The following is a 20,219-nucleotide window of genomic DNA, read 5'->3' on the forward strand; positions in this document are numbered from 1 at the left end:
CGTTCAATACCAGCATCTCCACTCTTCCTTCACTGCGGGGATAAGATGGTCTAAGGACTTCAGCCACTTGTGGTGATGTTGGGGACTGGTCTAGAAGACTGAGCCCCTACCTCTCCAGTCAGCTCATTTTTTCCCCTCTTGATGTTTGGGGTCGGGGGGCGCATACGGCACATCAGAATGGCAGGGCTGAAAGCGTGCTCCATCATTCGCAGGGGGCATGGCCTGGATCACTGTCAATGGTCTCCTGAGCCATTCTCAGGGGGTGTGGCCTCGATTACTACCGATGATCTCCTGAACTTTACCTCTCTTGTCTGGAAAGTGTGTGGGTATCATGCAATCTTGCTTTAGGGATCAGAAACATGTCTGATCTGATCCCATGTCCACCAATACCTGTCACGGGGCCTGGCAGGCTGGCTGCTCAGTAAGTGACAGCTGTTGGTGCTGCATGGGGCCATCTAACTGGTACAGCAGGGCCTGCAGTAGGAGGGGTATCCAGGCTGGAACCAGGGCTGCCCTCAGCCCACCTACTGCATCTCCAGGAAGTGCTTGGGGCTGACAATTTCCGTCTCCTTGGTGTGGGAACCCCAACAATTTCATGAGAGAACTAAGATAGAAGAGCTTATCAGAATCTCCAAGGCAGCGGTGACGCGCCTTGTGTTCATAAATCATGCTGACAGATGGTGGTGGTTGGTTGTTTAGTTGCGCAGTCCTGCCCGACTCTTTTGAGACCCCATGGACTGTAGCCCGCCAGGCTCCTCTGGGTTGCCATTTCCTTCTCCAGGGGATCTTCACAACCCACGGGTTTGATTGGCAGGTGGATTCTTTACCATTGAGCCACCAGGGAAGCCCATCAACAGGTTAGAACAAAGTGAATTTAAAAGGACTAACACGAGGCAGAAAGCCCAGCAGGCCTTTCCTGTCCCCTTCCTCACATATCCTCTTGCCTGTCTTCTGAGTCAGGCTATAACAGCACACCAAATGGACTGCTTTTAATTATATAAACTATCAGTTTCTCAACTGCCCAGCCAGCCAGCCTGTGTTCTCTGAGCATCTGTGATGTGCCTGCCACGTGCCAACCCTGGGGGCAAAGCCAGGATGAAAAGAGAGGCACTCAGAGCCTTCACTGGAGGAGTGGGCAGGTCACATGTTTACTATTTTGTTCAATAAAAGCAACAGACTGCTACTCTCTCTCCCAATTTTTTCCCCCAACTTTTTAAAGCTGTACATGGTTTTGGCTGAGGTTTCTGCTGTTGGAAGGCTCCTTACCCACTGATCCAGGAAAAAGCCTGGTCACCAGGCAGGAGGAACAGGAATGAGAGGGCCAGATAGGGAGATGCCCGGTTTGACTTCAGAAAGATATAATCAACTGGGAAAAGAGGGAGGAAATGCTTCCGAAAGGATAGGTTCAGGCTTCCACTCTGCCAGAGTCTGGAGAGAGACAGACAAGGGCCTTGACCTCGTCTGCAACTGTGGGGACCACTCCCACCACACGCCCAGTCAGGGAACCGGAGGCTCACAGTGACCACTCTCTGAAGGTCGTGCCATCTGTCAGAATGTGACAGCTGAGGTGGAGCTGGACCGGGGCAGCAGCGGAGAAACCTCCCTCCCACATGAATTAATTACCACAGGGAACGTGACTCTCGGCTGTTTCCGAAGGTGCCTGCCAACAGCTCCACCACCTGCCGTGTGCAGGGTCAGCCTCACAGAAGCCAACCTGGCGTGATACAGCTGGGGACCGGAGGTCAGAACTCACCCCCTGCCTCTGAGCTCAGTATCCTTCCCACCTCACAGCCCTAGCCTGCCTTCTGAATCATTTACACACACACCCAAAGGGATGGGCGCCAGAAGGAATATTTAGGGGAGCTTCATGGCTTATTTCTCTCCATTAGGGAAGCACCTCATGTGTTTCTCTTTTTTCTCTCCCATTTATGGAAAAAAATGTCTCATGAAGGACTTCCCTGGCAGTGCAGCAGTTGAGACTCCACACTTCCACTGCAGGGGCTGCGGGTTCAATCCCTGCAGTTGGGGAACTAAGATCCTACAAGCCGCGCAGTGCGGTCAAAAAAATAAAGTCTCATGATTCAAAAGAAGGGAAGAAAGGGAGGGGAAAAGGGAAAAGAGACAGAAAAGAAGTGGAGAGAGATGAAAAAGGGGGGAAGGAGAAAGAAAAAAGATAAAGCTTCTCATCCCTGCGTGGTCTGCATGGGGCCTGCATGAGGCAGGCCTGGCAAAGGCAGCCCAACCACACCCCCCCATGCCACTCCCTCGCTTGAGCCCTGCCTGCCCAAGCCACAGAGTAGCTCCACCAAGGGCGAGGGCACATGGCTTTGTTTATCACAGCTTTTCAAGTGCTCCAGCCAAATGCAAAGTAGGAGCCGACTAAGTATTTCACCACTGAGAAGAGAAGTCAGGGCTCTCCCTAACAAGAAGAAATTTTTAAATAGTGATTGATTTTCGACCCCCCAAATGAAAATAAAAAGAAAGAACTCTGGGCACAGCATGGTGCACACCTCATGCGACTTTCCTGCCTGCACCTGAGATGCATGGAAATAAGGCCGATCGGCCTGCTCTCGGTAATTCTCAAGAGGCCACATGATCCTAATTCCCGTTTCTCAGACAAGGGCTGCCTGGCCAGCACAAACACGTGGCATGCTGGGAGAGATGTTCCTTCCAGTTAATTAATGAGCTCGTGTCCGGTCTCCTGCGACATGACCCAGCACCCCGAGAGCACTCCTGACAGAATGAGCCTCCTCCACCCTGGCGAGGGGTGACGCAGATGCTCCCCAGGGCCCGGCCGGCTCCACCATCCAAAGGGCTGAGCTCACATCCAAGGTCATTTAAACAACCCTGGCCGTCCTATACGCCACCTGCTTAGTGAGGCCAGGCTGCAGCCAGCCTGAGTCTTCAGGTGAGAGGGAAGAAGAGGGCCTAGGCAAGACAGTCGCTCCCTCCTGGCCACGCTTCCCTGGGACTGCCCTGCAAGTGGGCGGCACTCAGCAAATATTTGTGGCCACTGTGTGGGTGGACATCCTGCCTCCACTCTGCCCTTGGTTCTTTGAATCTCAGTAGCATTGGAAGACTTGAGGGCTGTTCCAGACGGAAGACAGGGGCCAGGGGTCCGTGGTCAAATCCTTTTAACATATCTAGCTGAGCCTCAACGGGCTTTTACAAAGACATGAATTAGCTGCCAATGCTTACAAATTAGAGACTCATTTATAAAAGTAAAAGCAAGCAAGGGCTTCCCAGGTGGCGCTAGTGGTAAAGAATTCACCCGCAATTCAGGAGACATGAGATGTGAGTTCGATCCCTGGGTCGGGAAGATCCCCTGGGGGAGGGCATGGCAACCCACTCCAGTATTCTTGCCTGGAGAATCCCCATGGACAGAGGATCCTGGTGGGCTACAGTCCATAGGGTTGCCAAGAGTCAGACATGACTGAAACGACTGAGCAAGCACAGACGCAAAAAAAAAAAACAACCAACCAAAGACAGGAAAAAAAAAAAGAGGTAGTTAGTTTTCTTATTACTTTTTTTGAATCAGAAGGTCTGACCACCCTGGCCCACATTCCTGCCTTCTCGAGGCAGATGACATGCTCTCCAACTGGCCAGGGGCTCCCAAATGGATCACTGGCCTTCTTACCTGCCGACCCCGCAGCCATTTGAGTCTGCGCTCCACCATCCAAGGTCAGCTGGAAAGTCAGCAGTGCTTTGTTGGTTCTCACCAGCCCTGATATGAAACCCCCTTCCAACCTGGGCACTCAGCACTGTAGCCCGTGCTGTCCAGTGTCGAACAATGACTTGAACTTGAGAGAAAAACGGATGCTCAATCTCCCTACCAGAAGGGAACCAGACCTTCTCCATAAAAAGGTGGAGGCAGAACCTCCCTGGTGGGTCAGTGGTAAAGAATCTGCCTGCCAAGGCAGGAGACGTGGGTTTGCTCCCGATCCAGGAAGACACCATATGTCTCGCAGCAACTAAGTCCACGTGCCACAACTACTGAGCCTGTGCTCTGGAGTCCAGGAGCCACAACTACTGAGCCCATGCACTGCAGCTACTGACGCCCAAGTGCCCTAGAGCCCGTGCTCCAAAACAAGAGAAGCCACCGCGATAAGCCTCTGCACTACATCCAGAGAGTAACCGCCATTTGCCGCAACTAGACAAAAGGCTGTGCCATGACAAGACCCAGAACAGCCAAAATAAATAAACAAATAAAATTATTTTTAAAAGTTGGAGGTTAATCCCAGTTATAGAACTATGTTTAAGAGCAGCATGTTGTTAGCACAGGGCTCCTTCCTGACAGAATATAAGTGTATTAGGAACCACGTCATGTCAGAAATGACCACCACAGGCTGGTCTGACATCACCACAACATCACTTCGATAAAGTTCTGTTCTCTTTATGGTCCGTGTATGCCTACATCTTAAATCCTCTAAATATGAGTAGTTTAAACTCATGGGCCAGAGAGTAGGAGGCAGGCAGGGCAATGGAATCATACCCACAAGCCAGATGAAGCTGCAGGACCTCCTGTTTTCCTAAACACTTCCCTTGAGCGAATCATCTGGGCAAGAGCCCTCAGGCCCTGGGAGTTCTGTGGCCAGGAGCCCTCGAGGTTGATGACAAAGTCCTACAATAAGAATCTGCCAAAGTCAAATGGCCTGAGTCCTCACCTGGTTTCCATGAAGTGTAAGATGTCCTCGGGCCTCATGCACTTCTCTTGCTGGTAGTACGCGTGCGGCAGGAACTGAAACCGCAGCTTGTAAACCCGGAACTTGTTCTGTTTCTCCCCCATACAGAAGGACTCCTGGACATCAACTTTCTCCAACACCTAGAACCAGACAGACAGACCTGACCCAGTGTGCCCCATGCCTGGGACTGAGCATTGTAAGTAGGAAAACTGCGTTTGCAGGCACAGGGGCTGGGACCACAAGCCAAAGTTTCAAATGAACGCTGCTGATGTAGATCCCTCTCAGGGTAGGGAGAAGGACCCCCACCCTGTAGGTCACACCTCCTGGGAAGGGCCTGAGGCTGTGGGGGACGGCTTCAGTGGGGCTGGTAAATTAATCAAGACAATATCTTTATTTGTAAGGCACGTAAGAATGCTGCAAAACCAGTGGTTACTTTTAAAGCTTCCTGACCCACCCCTGCTCAGCACCTGGCAGAGGAAGCCTGCCTCTCTCACTGGTGAAGTCTGAGCCCAGGGTCAGAAGAGTTGACAAAGGCCCTTCTTCCTGGATAGGAGGATGGATGGAGGGGACACAGGAAAACGCCCGGGGCCGGATCTGAGGGAGATCATTACCTCCCCGAGACACACTCTGGTGAGTTGCTTCTTCAGGCTTTTCACTTTCTTCAGCGCTTTCTTGGTATTGAACACAGGTACACTCATCATCGGCGTCTTGATGTTGGCACTGGCCACCATGAGGATCTCCCGCAACCTGTCATGGAACAAGGGCACATCTGAGCCAAAGAAGCACCGGAGTCTCTATTTTGCAAAGTCTTTCTCATCAACATGCTGGAGTTCTTTCAGGATCTGCAAGAAACCTTAAGATCTTGAGGAGGAAATACGCTGATCAGGGTGTCCCTGCTCTGGCCCTGTGTGTGACAGCAAGGGACTCTGCAGCTTCCTCCACTGAAGCATGGGCTCCTCGAGGACAGGGCTGTGTCTTCTTGCTTCCTGTCACCTTTGCCTCACTTACAGTGCTGACTAAGGGCTTACTGAACAAACGAGAGACGCAAGGAAGGGAACCAGTGTCTGCAGCGCTCCTACTGGGCACAAGGACCACGGCCAGGCCTCAGCCACGGCTCCGTGAGCCAGCCTGGCCAGAGTGCACTGTGGCCCCTGCCCTCCTCCTCCCCACAAACCCCGAGGCTGAGAAAGCTGAGGAGCCTGAGCCACTCAGCTAGAAAGTGGCCGGGCCGGGCAGGCGAGTGTGATCTCTGTTCTTTCCTCTTGCCCAGCAGCCATCATCCTGCAGGGTGCACACTCTGACCTGAAGGGCCAGGGTCCCTCTGGATTCTGTTCTAGGTGAATGGTACCCCCAGAGCCAGGCAACCAGATGGCCTGACCCTGGGAGCCTGCAGTTTCACAAGCGTTCCAGGACACTGGGATTCAGGAGTTGGTGGAGAGCTAAATGGAGATGCTGAGAGGCCTGGGCATGGATCCAAGTGCAGAAACCAGTTGGGCTCCGGAAATTCCAACCCTGACCCCCGCTTTGATGACCCTGTCTCTCATTCACAAACACTTACTCTCAAAACTTCATACACACACCCCCACATTCATACTCACACACACGCTCACCCACACACTCCAACATTCATACACACATTCACTCTCACATTAATACACACTCACACACATCCACACACACACACTCTCACTCATCCACACACACACACTTTTACCCCCTAATGAAATGCCCTCCTTCCCAGGAGCAGGCTTGGACAGACCCAGCCCGTGTACCCTTGAAGCCCACCTTGGAATGCCCAGGGTGACGTTCATCTCGCCTCTGCCGGCAAAGTGGAAGGTGTTCAGCGTCATCTGTGTGGAGGGCTCCCCGATGCTCTGGGCGGCCAACAGGCCCACGGCCTCACCCGGGTCGCATAGTGAACGCTGCCACTTGAGTTGCAGCAGAGTCCTCAAACTGGAAACAGGGTGGGGGGACATCAGGGGTCAGAGACACAGACACCACCTGCCTGTCATGAGCCGATGACAGACCCTGTGAGCAGGGTGCGTGAACCTGATACCTCTTCCTCCTTCTGGGCTTGTTTTACCAGGCAAATGGTCCTTCTAAGCCTTAAATTCCGGAGAAGGCAATGGCAAGCCACTCCAGTACTCTTGCCTAGAATATCCCATGGATGGAGCAGCCTGGTAGGTAGCCTGGTAGAATATCCCATGGATGGAGCAGTCCGTGGGGTCGCTAAGGGTCGGACATGACTGAGCGACTTCACTTTCACACATTGGAGAAGGAAATGGCAACCCATTCCAGTGTTCTTGCCTGGAGAATCCCAGGAACGGGGGAGCCTGGTGGGTTTCCATCTATGGGGTCACACAGAGTCGGACACGACTGAAGTGACTTAGCAGCAGCAGCAGCAAGCCTTAAATTCCTGCCAATGACCCTGAAATGTCCTAAATGACGCAGCACAAAGCCCAACTGGGTGGCTAAAGCTCTCGATGTCCATGTTCAGACTGCTCATGTCTACCCAGAGAATGTCATGGAACCTGTGAACTCACTGTTCACATTTCTCTTGGCTAATTCTTTATTCCCCACTGGCTATGACAGCTTGGAGAGGGCTGAAACCTCGCTCTGTACAAACTAGGGAGAGGTTCACGGAACAAGCGTGTGAATATGGTGGGGGAGGCGGGAATAGGGCACTTATCTTAATTAGCGCAAATGGCTACGGACCACTTTGGAAGTATGCGTGCTATATGATTTTGTAACCTTTGTAACTTACTAATAACATTTCTTCCTATTTTCAGAACAGCCACAGGAACACTGTGTGACCCCAGCACACAGGACAAGGAATCGACTCAATAAATCAAGACTAAATGGACCTTATGTGTGAGTGCAGAGGGAAGTAATAAAACTACATTTCTACGCAAGTTCTTTTTATTAATAAAAATCAGACTTTTCACTAACCTGACGTGTATTCTCTCCCAACTACTTCAAACCAGTGAGGTTTGAGTGCATATCAATATTCCTGACAGAAAAAACCTTCAAATACTTTGGGGTTGTCCCCAGAGCTTGGGGCTTGCTAACAGAGCCTCTGTAAGAGTCACGGAAGCACACTTGCCTCCCCATCTCGGCCTGCCGAACCTAAGTGATGCTCCCCGAGGCTAAGCCTGCGCCACTCCTGATGCAGCACAGTTGGAGGGAGGACCCACATGGTCCTTCTGAAAGTAAATGGCAGCATCCTGAGTGGCAGGGAGGAAGGTGAAAGGGAATCAGGGCCTTGCTCTTTCAGGGAAAACCCAGTTGGCAGCTAAACCACAACCTGCTGTGATTTAGTACTCTGTCTTCATACCTCTGAGGCCTGGCTGGAAAAACCAGTTTAAGGCGTAAAAAGTGACAGCTGTCCCTCCACTCCAGGTCCTCCACCCAAGAATCTGTCTTTGCTCCTTCCCCTGTCACAGTCCCACTCCATGGACCCTCAGATTCCCTGTGTATCTGGCAGGGTTTCATCAGGTGCAGGACATGCAGCCAAGCTACAGCAGATGATCTCAGGCCTCCAGCTCTGCAGGCCAGGCTAAGAGAACTGAGCGGGAAGGACCCCCTGATACTGCTCTGAGACCAGTGCCCCAGCAGACATTCCTTGGGGGCACATGCCACCTTTCAATTCACTCTGGCTCAGTGCTGGTCCATGCCTGGCTTCCCACTTGTCTTGTTAAGTCACTAGTCACTAAGTCGTGTCTGACTCTTTGCAACCCCATGGACTGTAGCCTCCCAGGCTCCGCTGTCCAAGGAATTTTCCAGGCAAGAATACTGGATCCCCTTCTCCAGGGGATCTTCCTGATCCAGGGGTTGAATCTGTGTCTAATGCATTGGCAGGCAGGTTCTTTACCACTGCACCACCTGGGAATGGGAAGCCCAAACACTACTTCAAATGCAGTCAAAGACAGAAATGATCAAGGAGCCATTCATTAATTCCTTAACATTCTACTTTTAATCACTATAGTTATTTACATTAGCTTTGAGCAACAATATCACATTACGCCATACTAAATTTACAGCTGACAAAAGTATTTTTCATATTAATTAATTGCTTTTCCCTGTTTTATTTTTCTGTGAACAAGTCCAAGCTGGGGACTCCATGTGGTCCTTCTTCCTCGAAGCTTTGAAACTCGAAGCTCAAAGGGTCACTGGAATCATCAGACCCAGGTCCTTACAAAAGGCTGAAATGTGGTGTCAAAGGGCAAAGGATGATCTGTGCCAGGTCCCAAGGCTGGCAGCTGCTGACCAGACTCCCTGCCTGTCACTGAGCCATGCCTACCATCCCACACTCAAGAGAATGGTCACTATGTAAGTCTCCTTCCCTGAAGAGCAGTCTCCTCCATCTTGGTCCAGGTGGGGGATACACTCCTGCCTAAGCTCTCATCTGTCCTGCAGCCCTCTGGGCTTGCAAGGTGCCCTCTGTTTCACTTCCCTCCCTCCTACTGGAGTCTCAGACCCAGGAGGCTGCCAGACTGGGCAGGGAAGGGCCTGAGAGAAGCAGAGTCTCCCTCTGCAGGTGCAAAAGGTCAATGTTATTACCTGTCGAGAGAAAGCCCCGATTTCTCGTAACTCCTCTCTGCCTGAGCTGCCCACTCGCAGCTGTAGTCGTCTATCTTCTTTTCAAATGTTTCTGACACGGATGCAAAGTAGATGTCTGGGCGCCAGATAGACAGACTGGGGTCGGGACAAGGAGCCGCCTTCTTCTGGTACTTCCTCCGGCTTTGTTCGTCTAACTCAGCCCACATCCTCAGCATCTGGAAGGAAGGACAGGACTCAGCTATGTGGGACAACACCAGGAACGGGCTTCTCTTCCTGGGGTGTCCAGTTGGATAAGAAGGATCAAAGGCCCTTGCTTCAAATGACAGCATGGGAAAGAGACAGAAATCTGACAGCATAGGAAAGCCATTTTGACATTGGAAGCACAGAGAAACCGAATCCATCCCAGGGCGTACTGCTTGACCACAACTCTAGGAGCCATTCATTGTGGCCCTTCAAGCACAAGCAGGGCAACCATGTAAGCTACTCTCCAAACTGCAATTCTTGTAGAATAAAATGGAACATTATTAATAATCATCCAGGGATGAGAGGCAAACCAGGGCTGTCTCAGGCCAACGAGGACACAGTCAGCATGAGCCAAGTGACCGTGCTGATCCCCGTCTGTCCCCTGTCCAGGCTTTCACATGCCCAATGCCCCAAAGCTGTCGCATAGCAACCGCTTCAAAGCGCTCCCCTGCCTCCTGGCTCAGCTATGCTTAGACGGTGGGAGATCGCAGAAGAAGAGGGGACAGAGGGAGGAGGGTAAGGCTGGACATCCAGTTCCCACCCTAAGGGGTCTCTGAGGCCCAGTCTCTCAACTGAGGGCTCCTGTCATGTGGTCTCTGCCTACGGCCACCTTCTCCACTCCTGATGACTGTTCATGTCCTCAGGGAGGCTGGGGAACCCAACTCACCAGCCCTAGTTAGCTGCCTGGAACCCTGCCCACACCTTAGTAAAGATGCGAGCATACATGCTCAGCTGCCTCAGTCATGTCTGACTCTTTGGGACCCTATGGGCTATAGCCTTCCAGGCTCCTCTGTCCATCGGGATACTCCAGGCAAGAATAGTGGCGCGGGTTGCCATGCCCTCCTTCAGGGGATATTCCTGACCCAGGGATTGAACCCGACCTCCTGCACTGCAGGTGGATTCTTTACCTCTAAGCCACCGGGGAGGCCTCTTTGTAAAGATTTCCCCCCCTTAAATTGATATCTGAGTGCCATTTTTTCCTGGCCAATAGTGAATGAAGCTAGATTTCATGGCTGGACCTTCCACCAGGAAAACAACCCCTCATCCCCTCAACCCCAGTGATCCCCCGCCTCCTCCAGCATCACCTGGTAAGTCTCGGGGCTGCGGCCATTCTGATTTGTGCCCTCAAGGTTCAAGGCTTTCACAGCTGCCTGAATTTTCTGGGAGTAATTCAAGAAGGCGCCTTTCCTCAGGAGGGTGCTAGAATGCTTGCTGTGCCATTTTTTGATGGCTCTGAAGTGACGGAGAGCTTTCTGGGGATCCGCTCTGGATAAAACTTCATGGAGATGCTTCGATTTCATTATCACCTTGACAGACAGACCAACCACACAAGCAAGAAAGAAGAGGTGAAGGTGTAACACAAAGGCCATGGCGCACAACTCACACAACTTCGTAGGAGGTGGCCTGTGTGGAGCCCTCACGATGCCCCCTAGGGGGCTGAGCACCTGCCGCTAACCAGGGCCTCACTCTGTGCCAACCAGAGTCGGGAGCTGGCGGTCTCGGGAGCTGAGGTCATGGGGCAGAAACCCTGACACTCAGAGTCCTTCCAGAACACAGGTATTTCTGGGAAGAAAGGAGGAGGGGACAGGCACCAGGGTGGATAGGAGCTGGCCCTTAACTTTCAATCTGACCACCTGCTCATGACTTTGAACAGGCCATGTCAGTTTCAGTTTCCCAATCTGCAAAACCTGGAACACTGCTCAGCCTATGCTGACGATCCCTCTTGGGCCAGTAAGGCATGGAATGAAAAGCACGGGCTTGTGAGTCAGAGGGCCTGGGTGCAGACACAAGCTCTCCACCTCACCAGCTCGTCACTTAAACTCTGATACTCAGTTGTCTTGCCTGTAAAATGGGCGGGGGGCCCCTGTGTGCCCAGGCAGCAGAGAGGAGGCAGGCAGACAGCAGCCACAGCGCACTCGAGTTTAGGACCGTAAATGCCCCCAACAGTGCAGCTGTTTGAAGCGTCTGCCATGTCAGGTGTTCCAGGGCATTGCTTGGTGCTTTTAAATTCTCCCTACTCTAGTTTTCAGTGGTCACTTTGATTGGGTGGCAAAGCTCAGGGTGGGAGGTCCACCGCACAGGCCCTACCCCGCCACCCCCCAGGCTCCTGAAGGCGGCACACTACCTCATAGTTGCTGGCAAGGAAGGGGAACTGCTTAGGCTGCAGGAACTGTGTCCTGGGGATGTCCAGGCCGTCCTCACCATACAGGAACTGCACCACGCTGCCGTCGCTGTCACGGACTGTCAGGTCGTACTGCACAACCAGCCCCTCCAGGTGTTTGATGATGCACCTGTACAAAGATCCTCAGCTCAGTGCCTACTGGGGCTTCACACCTCCTGAAGCAGCCTTTGATGGGGCAGGTGGAAGGCAGAGGCAGAAAGGGGGACTGCTGTTCCACAGCCAAGCAAGCCCCGGGACAGGCTAGCTCCCATGCCCCTGTGCGATCCTCGCTCCCATCTCCAGCCGTGGCTGCCTGCCCAGTCACTCTCCAGGAAAGGGCACACCTGCTGACACCTGGGCCCTTCCTGTAAACCTGAGTTCACGCTAGACCAATCCTCTAGAAGGAGAAGAATACTGGCTATTTTCTGTCTCAGAACACCCATGAATTACTTTTCACAAGTTTTTTTCCCCCCCGCAAAGGGATCTTAAGCGAATTGGCAATGAAAATGTGAAAAAGTGACAGAGGTTGAATGGACCTGGGACGCTGAGCCACCTAAAAGTGGAAGGGCAGGTGCTTTTTACCTCTGGAGGTAGCCGGAACGGCTGGTCTTCACAGCAGTGTCCACCAGACCCTCTCGCCCGGCCATGCAGTGGAAGAAGAACTCCTGTGGGAGAAGCGGGAAGATCCAGGGGTGGCACAGTGAGGATAGCCTGCTTCCTGGAGGGCGGCTCAGGCCAATGTCCCCCGCAGCTCTGAAGGCTCTGATGACACCAGAGACATCTGCCCTCCCCTGGGGTGACCTCTGTCTTATCCTGCCTGACAGCAGAGGGGCAAGTGGAGAAGAACGGCCAGTTCTCATTCTCAGGAGTCCATCCTCAGTGCCACACTCCATTTTTCAAACAGAAATGGCACCTTTGCCTCATCACGTAGTGTTTTCCAAACTTCCACAATGAGACATGTGCTTATAACAATGATCGGCAAACATGTACATACATCCACACACGTGTGTGGATAAAGACACACGATTCAAGCTAAAGCTATGAAACTTTATGAAATGACTCCAGCCCTCACTCGGCTGCCTTCTTTGTCACCCTACTCTATCTCATCACATAAAGCCAGTTGCTATCTTTTACCGTGGTTTCATGATTCACTTAGGGGTTGCAACCAGAGTTTAGAACTCTCTGGTCTACATCGGCTCTCCAGCACCCTTTGCCAGAGGCCATGGACAAACACTGGAGAGTCTGTGTGAGACAAAGAGAGAAGCCCTGGGCATAGCCAATGGCCTTGACCCAAAGGTCAGTCCTCTCCACAACCTAGACTTAGTTGTCTGACCACAAGAGGCATCTTTGCAGAGATGCACTGGACTAGGCAACAGAAAGCACTAATCAAAAAGCCATTTCTCAAAGTGTGAGGAGAAAACCTTTCTCTTAGGGGAGCGTTCTATCGTTGATGCAGGAAAAACTAGGCATTTGCTACAACTGGTCAGTTTCCCCAGGGTCAAGGAAGAGCCATGAGGCTCTCTTAGGGGAGCTTGGTAAACTAAATCTCTGTGATGCTCCTTTTGGCAATGGAGAGCACTCTGGGGAGGGCTTCCCCTTCCCCAGCTGCCCTCAGAGGAAGGGAAGAACCGGCTGAGAGAAGGCATGAGGCAGGAAGAGGTCGAGCTGGGACTGATCTTATTCATCTTCCCACTCATCAGCAATCCTGCCTGAACACCCACGATGTGCCAGGCACCGCGCTGGGCTCTGGCATTACAAAGGTAAATATGATGTGGCTCTTACAGTCCTCAGGGGCCCCCTCCATCTAAAGGATAAGCAAGGATGTGGTGGCATTTATTTCTTGACTATCTTTGCTTAAAGCTGTTGGTGAAGGTCACAGGCTTCCTACTCCTGAGCAAAGAAATGAGGAGGAAAGCCCAAAGGAAAAACCAAAAAATACATACCGGAGGCTTGATGCCAGTGAGGAACCTGCCAGTGACGAAGCCACCAGCCCTGGGGGTGAATTCATAAGGCTCGAAGCAGGGCAACGACTTGCCGGATGCCATGAGCGGGGGTCTCCGACCTTCCAATTCGATCTGGCCCAGCAGGCATGAAATCTGGGAGAAAGGAAACCCAGATGGAACTGAAGACCCACACACGCCTTAAGTGATGCTCTGTCCCAGCAGGGGATGGAGCACCTGCTTGTCAAGAAAAACTGCATGGAAATGGAGTTCCTGAAGGTCAACCTACATTTCTTAAAGAACCAGGAAAGCTGATGTTTCAGGAAAATAACTGTATCTTCCTTTCACTGACTGATTAGAATTTTCACATTTGGAATCAGTTGAAATAGATAGTGCTTTGCAAAAGCAGCCATGTTTCGGAAGAATCTCGTGTTATACCTGAAAGGGACCTTCCTAACAGGGAAACTGAGACGAGCAGAAAATATAGTTTATTGTAATCCTGAACATTCTCAGGTCAAAAGAGAATGAAACTGCCTAGTGATGCTCTTAGGGGCAGTGTGTCGGGATTTTACTTAGTCAAAAGGATTTCCTGATGGCCTCGAACCTTGTAAGCCCATTCCTACTGTTCTGTACTCATCGAACAATGAGATGGTCCTTAAGACTCTCTCAAGGTCATCAAATTTTAAAAAGAGTTGCTAAGATTTGTGAAATCATTGTGATAGCACCACAACATGAAAATATATAACCACACAGTATCTAAATTTATAATAGCTATCTATATGATACACTATGGAGAAGGAAATGGCAACCCACTCCAGTATTCTTGCCTGGAGAATCCCATGGACAGAGAAGCCTGGTGGGTTACAGTCCATGGGGTCGCGAAGAGTCGGACACGACTGAAGCAACTTAACATGTACACACACGATACACTATCTGGATATTTATCTCTATGTGTCTATAATACTGGTATGTTAACAGTGGTTAGCTCCTATACTGATTTCTACATATAATTCTGTATAGAACAGTACTTGCCATGCTTTACACGCAACATGGATTCTTTCAAACACAGAAACAAATCTGAAAATTGCCTCCTCAACCACCCCAGCCTTCTGCCAAGCAGTCAGCCCGCCTTTGCTCACACCTGCATGGTGTTCACTGTCGAACCTTTGGCTCCAGATTGCACCATCATCTGCAGATTGTTCTCTGGGAACTGTCTGTGCAGACCGAAGGGCATGCATGCCTGCGGATGGAACACACGCATCGGTCAGTGACTCCCCTTTGGGAATCTCAGGTTCAGAAGGTAAATGCAGGAGCCCGCTTAGACTATGAATCTGGAGAGCAGTGCCAGATCCCATTGGAGAAGTCTTGTCAGCATTAACCCTTTGGCTGGAAGCCCTGGAAAGAGGTCTAAAGAATGGCCCCGGGTGCCACGCTCTTGACACCTCTGCCAGGAAGCCAGAAGGCAGATGCAAAGGGGCCAGCAGCTTTAGTTCGTGATGTTGATATGCAGCTGATTAAAAATAAAACCTAAGGTGGTGCCCTTGGGAACTCACCCATCAGAGCACAGCCTGGCCCTGGACAAGCAGCCATGATGACCAGTGCCCGTGTCATACTCGTATCTGCCAACATGCTGCCCAAGCGCCAAGCAGGCGCTTCACCTCAGCTCCTGGGGCAGAAGAGTAGCCAAAGCCCCCAGGTGGATTGGGGAGATGCTGTGGAGAGGTGGGGTGGTTCTGAGTTTATCTAAGCCTCTGCCTGTGGATGCAGACACCTACCCTCATGCAGGAAAGACAAGGTGGATGTGAAGAGACAGAGGACAAGAAATACAGTAATCCTGAGACGCTTGAGATGACGCCCCACCCGCAGCATCCCCAGTGAGTCCTGGAAGCTGAGCCTCCCTGTTCTCGAGCAGTGCTGGAAGGCTGGAACGACCCTCGCCTCGCAAGGACGGAACTGTACCACAAGGTCTGCTGAGAGCCAGTCAGAACTGAGTCAGCCAACACTAACTGCTGCTGGGCTTGGTCCTCCCTCCCTTTCTCCTCCTCAGGTGGTGTGTCAAGGCCCAGGAGGCCGGGTGAGAGCCAGTAGGCTCCTTCAAGCTGCAGGACTGGGAGCCCCAGCTCTGCGGCAAGAGCAGGGCTCCCTCTCCTTTCTCAGCTGCGGGGCTTTGGAGGACTGGCGGGGCAGTTAGACCTCACACAGGACACTGTGCAGATGAGTTCCTGAATTCTGCCAGCAAATCCGTGAGGCAGGTGCTCTTCCCATCCCTGCCCCAGGGGAGGACATGTCGCTCAGACCGCTCACATCACACAAGGCCGGAGATCTCAGAGAAAGTCCATGGAAGAGCCAGGATTCAAACACCAGCTTTCCTAAACATGCAGCACTGGAGGTGCTAATCCTTTACTGTGCCCCTGCACCCTGCAGAGGCCCCTGGAAAAGACTTTTTTCAGTCCCCTTTAAGGCCACTACTCTAAAATACAAACATTTAAAACGACAACCAGTACAGAATTCCCTGGTGGTCCAGTGCTTAGGACTAGGTGCTTTCATTGCTGAGGACCTGGGTTCAATCCCTGGTTGGAGAACTAAGATCCTACAAGCCAGGTTGTGAGTCAAAAAATAAATAAAAGAAAGAAAGAATAATGCAATGCCTTCATGCTCAGCATTAATTAAGGGAGACCTCTCCAGACCCTAACTGAGGGTACAAATCCCTTGGCTTTTCAAAGTGATCAGTTCTACTCGCCCCATCTCGAGTTTCACCTAGTCAGCTGTTCAAGAGGCAAATTGCTCCCAGAGGCCCAGAGTAAGACTCACAATGTCATTAAAAAAAAAAACGCATTCAAAATGGTGGTGGTAAGTGCACATGCCATTGGACTAACCTTGTTAATTTCATTGCTGTAATGGTTCACTTCCTCCTTGAACTTCAGGTCAATCATGTTAAAATCCCTCTGGTCTTTACCCAGATGGGCATCCTGCCACTTCCCTTGGATCTCATCACATGATGCTGCCTCTGGCAGGTTTAACGCAGCCCTGACAGCCTAGGATTAAAAGAGGAAACATTGGAGGCTGCAGGCAAGGGAGGAAGGTGTGCGCTCCATCCTGCTGGAGCCCGACTGACTCTGTGGCAGGCGGTAGCCCGCAGGCCCTCCTCACCCGGGGCCCACAGTGGGTGGACTCTTCAATGATCCCATGTCTCCTGATATCCGCCTTCGGCTTGACCAAAATGTCTTCTACTCCTGTGAAGTGAAACAGACCAGTTTGGATGCAACCGGGCCTGACTTCTCACCAGGTTGTGAATTTGGTGAGGTCAGGGCATGGGGCACAGCGTCAGGCACCCAGGGAGCACCTGAATAATGATGGTGACATTCCCATCACCTCAAAGAGACTGCTACCATCTCTTAAGTGCTTATCATCTTACAAATGACAAAGCTAAGGCTCAAACTTGAGCCCACGGGTACAGAGGTAGAAAGCCAACCCAGGCCCAAGTCCCATACTTGGCCACCAGCTACAGGCCCTCCATTCAAAAAATACATGTTGGATGAATGGGACAGAGGTGAAGATGACATTCTCGGTGAAAAACTGGGGTTGAGGAAAAAAGAAGAGGGAGGGAGCAGACATTCCGGGTTTGACTTCCAGAAATCACATGTCAGCAGGGACCACACTGTATAGCTGTGCGAATCCATGGGCAAGCACACAGAGACACATCCAAGCCTGGCTGACAGGGACAACCACTGCGGAGTCCTCTCTGTTGCTCTGGAAGGAAGAGAGCCTGGGCCACTTCAGTGAAGCCTGTCCTTCTGGCTTCAGACGGCTAAGGAATTCCCCATCTTAGGCAGGAAGTCTTCCCACTTCATTTTTCAATGAACTACTTTCTGTCTACATTTGAGAGCTACTGACCTCAACAGTCCCTCAGCCAAGGTCTCAGGGGGAAGGGAATTCAAGGCTGCGGTGTTGCAAAGCTGGGCTAAGATGTCTGGGACTCCCACATGCAATGTCCTGGAAGCCTGAGTGCCTCTAAAGAACTTGAGGAGGAGAAAGAATCTGTCCCTCTGTGAGCAAGCCACACCATGACAATGGGCCCTTCCTCAGGGTCAGCTCCAGGCCATCTTGCTGTCCCTTCGGTGACCTCTGGCTGCGAGGGCTGAAGGCACTTCCACTAGCCTGGACTTCCCTCCAAGCTTGACGCCCAGCTTGGCCCTGCTCCCTCTCAGTCTCGGCACCAAACAGTTTTTGCACTTTGGCCGGTTTCTCCTCAGATCACATGCTGAGCAGAGATGCTTGTTAGGTTTGGTCCTCATCACGGTCTGGCTGTGGATTCTTCCTCTACTTTTATTTTTAAAATTTATTTACTTTTGGCTGCACTGGCTTTTGTCTCCATTGCTTTGCTCAGGCTTTCTCTAGTTGTGGTGAGCGGGGGTTCTGTGTGGACTTCTCATTGTGATGGCTTCTCTTGTGGTACAGCACAGGTTTTAGGCGTGCAGGCTTCAGTAGTTGTGGCACACAGGCTTACTCGCTCTGCGGCCTGTGGGATCTTCCTGGACCAGGGATCGAACCCATGTCTCCTGCAGTGGCAGGTGGATTCTTATCCACTGTGCCACCAGGAAATTCCATCTACTTTCCATTTTTAAAGATATTTGTTCAAGGAAGCTCATCCGAGAAATACTGTGAGGACCAGGAAAGAGCTTAAAATGTCTAATAACAGGAACTGGTAAAATAAACCATGGTACATCTATAAAAGCAGAATAGTTTATAGCCACGGACCTGAGGAAATCAGTTTATATTTGCTCACAGGACATTTATAAAACATATCTGTAAATGGTGGAGGGGAGCAGATTACAAACCACTAGGTATTACTGTAGGAACCCCTTTTTTTCTGAAAGTGTTTGTCCTTGGAAAGTCTAGAAAGACAAGTATCAAGTCAATATTGGTGTTATCTCTGGCAGTTGAATGATGGGTGAATTTTAATTATTTTCATGTCTGTGTTTATTTTGACTTTTCCACAATATAAATTTTTATGATTAGGACGGCCTTGCTTCAGGCCAATAAGCAAATTCTAGCAGACCCACTGGCTCCCTGTCTGCACGTGAGCCAATCCATGAACTCAGTTTCATCAGCTGGATGATTCCCACACTTGCTGGGGGTCCCGCTTAGTGTGAGGCCTGACACCCATTCCTCATGCATGGGAAACTGCAGAAGGGCTCGGACTCTGCTATGCACACTGCTCTGAATGAGCTCACAGCATGGAAAATATCGGTCTCCTTGTTTTCTTTATCAAAGTCAACTTCCTAAAACAGTGGGCTGTCATTTCCAGGGAGAAAGTTCCTCTTTCTGTCTTAGGATCACTTGACAGGTCTGCCCCAACGTGGTGTTTCCAACAGAACCCCCTGTGTTGGGAGGTGCGGGCTGTTCTGACAACAGGGAAGACTCCAGGTAGAGCGCAGAGTGCCTGAAAGATTCTGGAAGGGCACTTGCAGGAGAGAATGGAGGTATGAGTGTGAAGAAAAATCAGTCTAGGAGACTGGAGACCATAAAGAAAGGCATTGAGAAAGGGACAGAATGGAAATGCAGATGGTGGGAGGGGTGTCACTCTGTGCTCTATGAAGAGATGAAGCGACTGGGGTGGTTTGGGTGTGTGTAGCAGGGGTGCAGAAGCACAGAGAAGAAGCAAGGCTGTGCAGCGTCACTGGTGGCCCTGTGAAGATGCCCTCGTGAAAGGAGCCCGGCTGTTCCCCTGAAAGCGGGAGACAATCTGGCAGGTGTGCTGGCTGGGGAAGCGGACTGAGCGGGGTGGGGCCCCAGAGGCACTTGCCTCACTCACCCAAGGTGAAGCCTCTGTAGAGCTGCAGGTAAGCGGTGAAGAGACGGGCCAGGCAGGTGAGAACCCTGCCGCTGGTCTCCCCACCGTAGATCTCGTAGCAGCAGTGGACCAGACCGTAGGCGGAGCTACCGTAGTGCGCCTTGTCCAGCACCCCGCACAGCAGCTCCCCTGCTCTGATGATCACCTGCGGACGGATGGCCACTGGCGCTGGGTCGGGGGAGCCCCCAGCCCCTCCCTCACTCCATGTCCTACTCACCTTATAACCCTCACCTGCCTCAAATTCTTGATGCAAAGAAGGGGATAAAGCAGGTGAGAACATTGAGAACAACATTCAAGGCTTCCCTGGTAGCTCAGTGGTAAAGAATTCATCTGCTAATGCAGGAGACATGGGTTCAATCCCTGATCTGGGAATATCCCACATGCCTTGGAGGAACTAACTCCGTGAGCCACAGCTACTGAGCCTGTACTCTAAAGCCCAGGAGCCACAACTACTGAGGCCTGTGCTGCCCAACAAGAGGAGCCACAGAAATGAGAAGCCTGTGTACCACAACTGCAGAGTAGCCTACAGGCTCTCCGCAACTAGAGAAAAAAAACCCACGCAGCAACGAAGACCCAGCACAGCCAACAATAAAATAAGAATAAAAAAAAGAACATTAAACAAAATTCTCTTTTGGGGACTATAACCCCCCCCCCCACTATAAACAGTTCAGTGTGTTCCTACGTGCCCCACTCCCATCACCCATCTGTTCTGACTTGGCGTTATGTATCCTTGACAAAAACTTTGTGACTGGAAAGAAGTACACTTTGAGTCTAAACTT

The 20,219-nt window shown here is 51.4% G+C and overlaps 1 protein-coding gene across 2 annotated transcripts in view; it reads right to left on the reverse strand.

The window, feature by feature from the left end:
* Positions 1-20,219, reverse strand: part of POLR1A (RNA polymerase I subunit A) — an 88,925-nt gene that overhangs the window by 7,005 nt on the left and 61,701 nt on the right. For both annotated transcript variants that reach the window (XM_088841346.1, XM_088841345.1), the window contains exons 16-27: positions 19,402-19,585; positions 16,737-16,819; positions 16,463-16,621; positions 14,728-14,826; positions 13,590-13,742; positions 12,229-12,311; positions 11,611-11,776; positions 10,571-10,792; positions 9,243-9,457; positions 6,468-6,635; positions 5,294-5,429; positions 4,665-4,822 (exon numbers count right to left, since the gene is read on the reverse strand). In XM_088841346.1, coding sequence (XP_088697472.1) covers positions 4,665-4,822; positions 5,294-5,429; positions 6,468-6,635; positions 9,243-9,457; positions 10,571-10,792; positions 11,611-11,776; positions 12,229-12,311; positions 13,590-13,742; positions 14,728-14,826; positions 16,463-16,621; positions 16,737-16,819; positions 19,402-19,585 — 1,826 coding nt within the window. The remainder of the gene's footprint in view (positions 1-4,664; positions 4,823-5,293; positions 5,430-6,467; positions 6,636-9,242; positions 9,458-10,570; positions 10,793-11,610; positions 11,777-12,228; positions 12,312-13,589; positions 13,743-14,727; positions 14,827-16,462; positions 16,622-16,736; positions 16,820-19,401; positions 19,586-20,219) is intronic.

The sequence above is a fragment of the Moschus berezovskii genome, chromosome 11, assembly GCF_049115385.1.
Source record: "Moschus berezovskii isolate FMDL1 chromosome 11, NW_MosBer_1.0, whole genome shotgun sequence".
Classification (NCBI taxonomy): Eukaryota; Metazoa; Chordata; class Mammalia; order Artiodactyla; family Moschidae; genus Moschus; species Moschus berezovskii.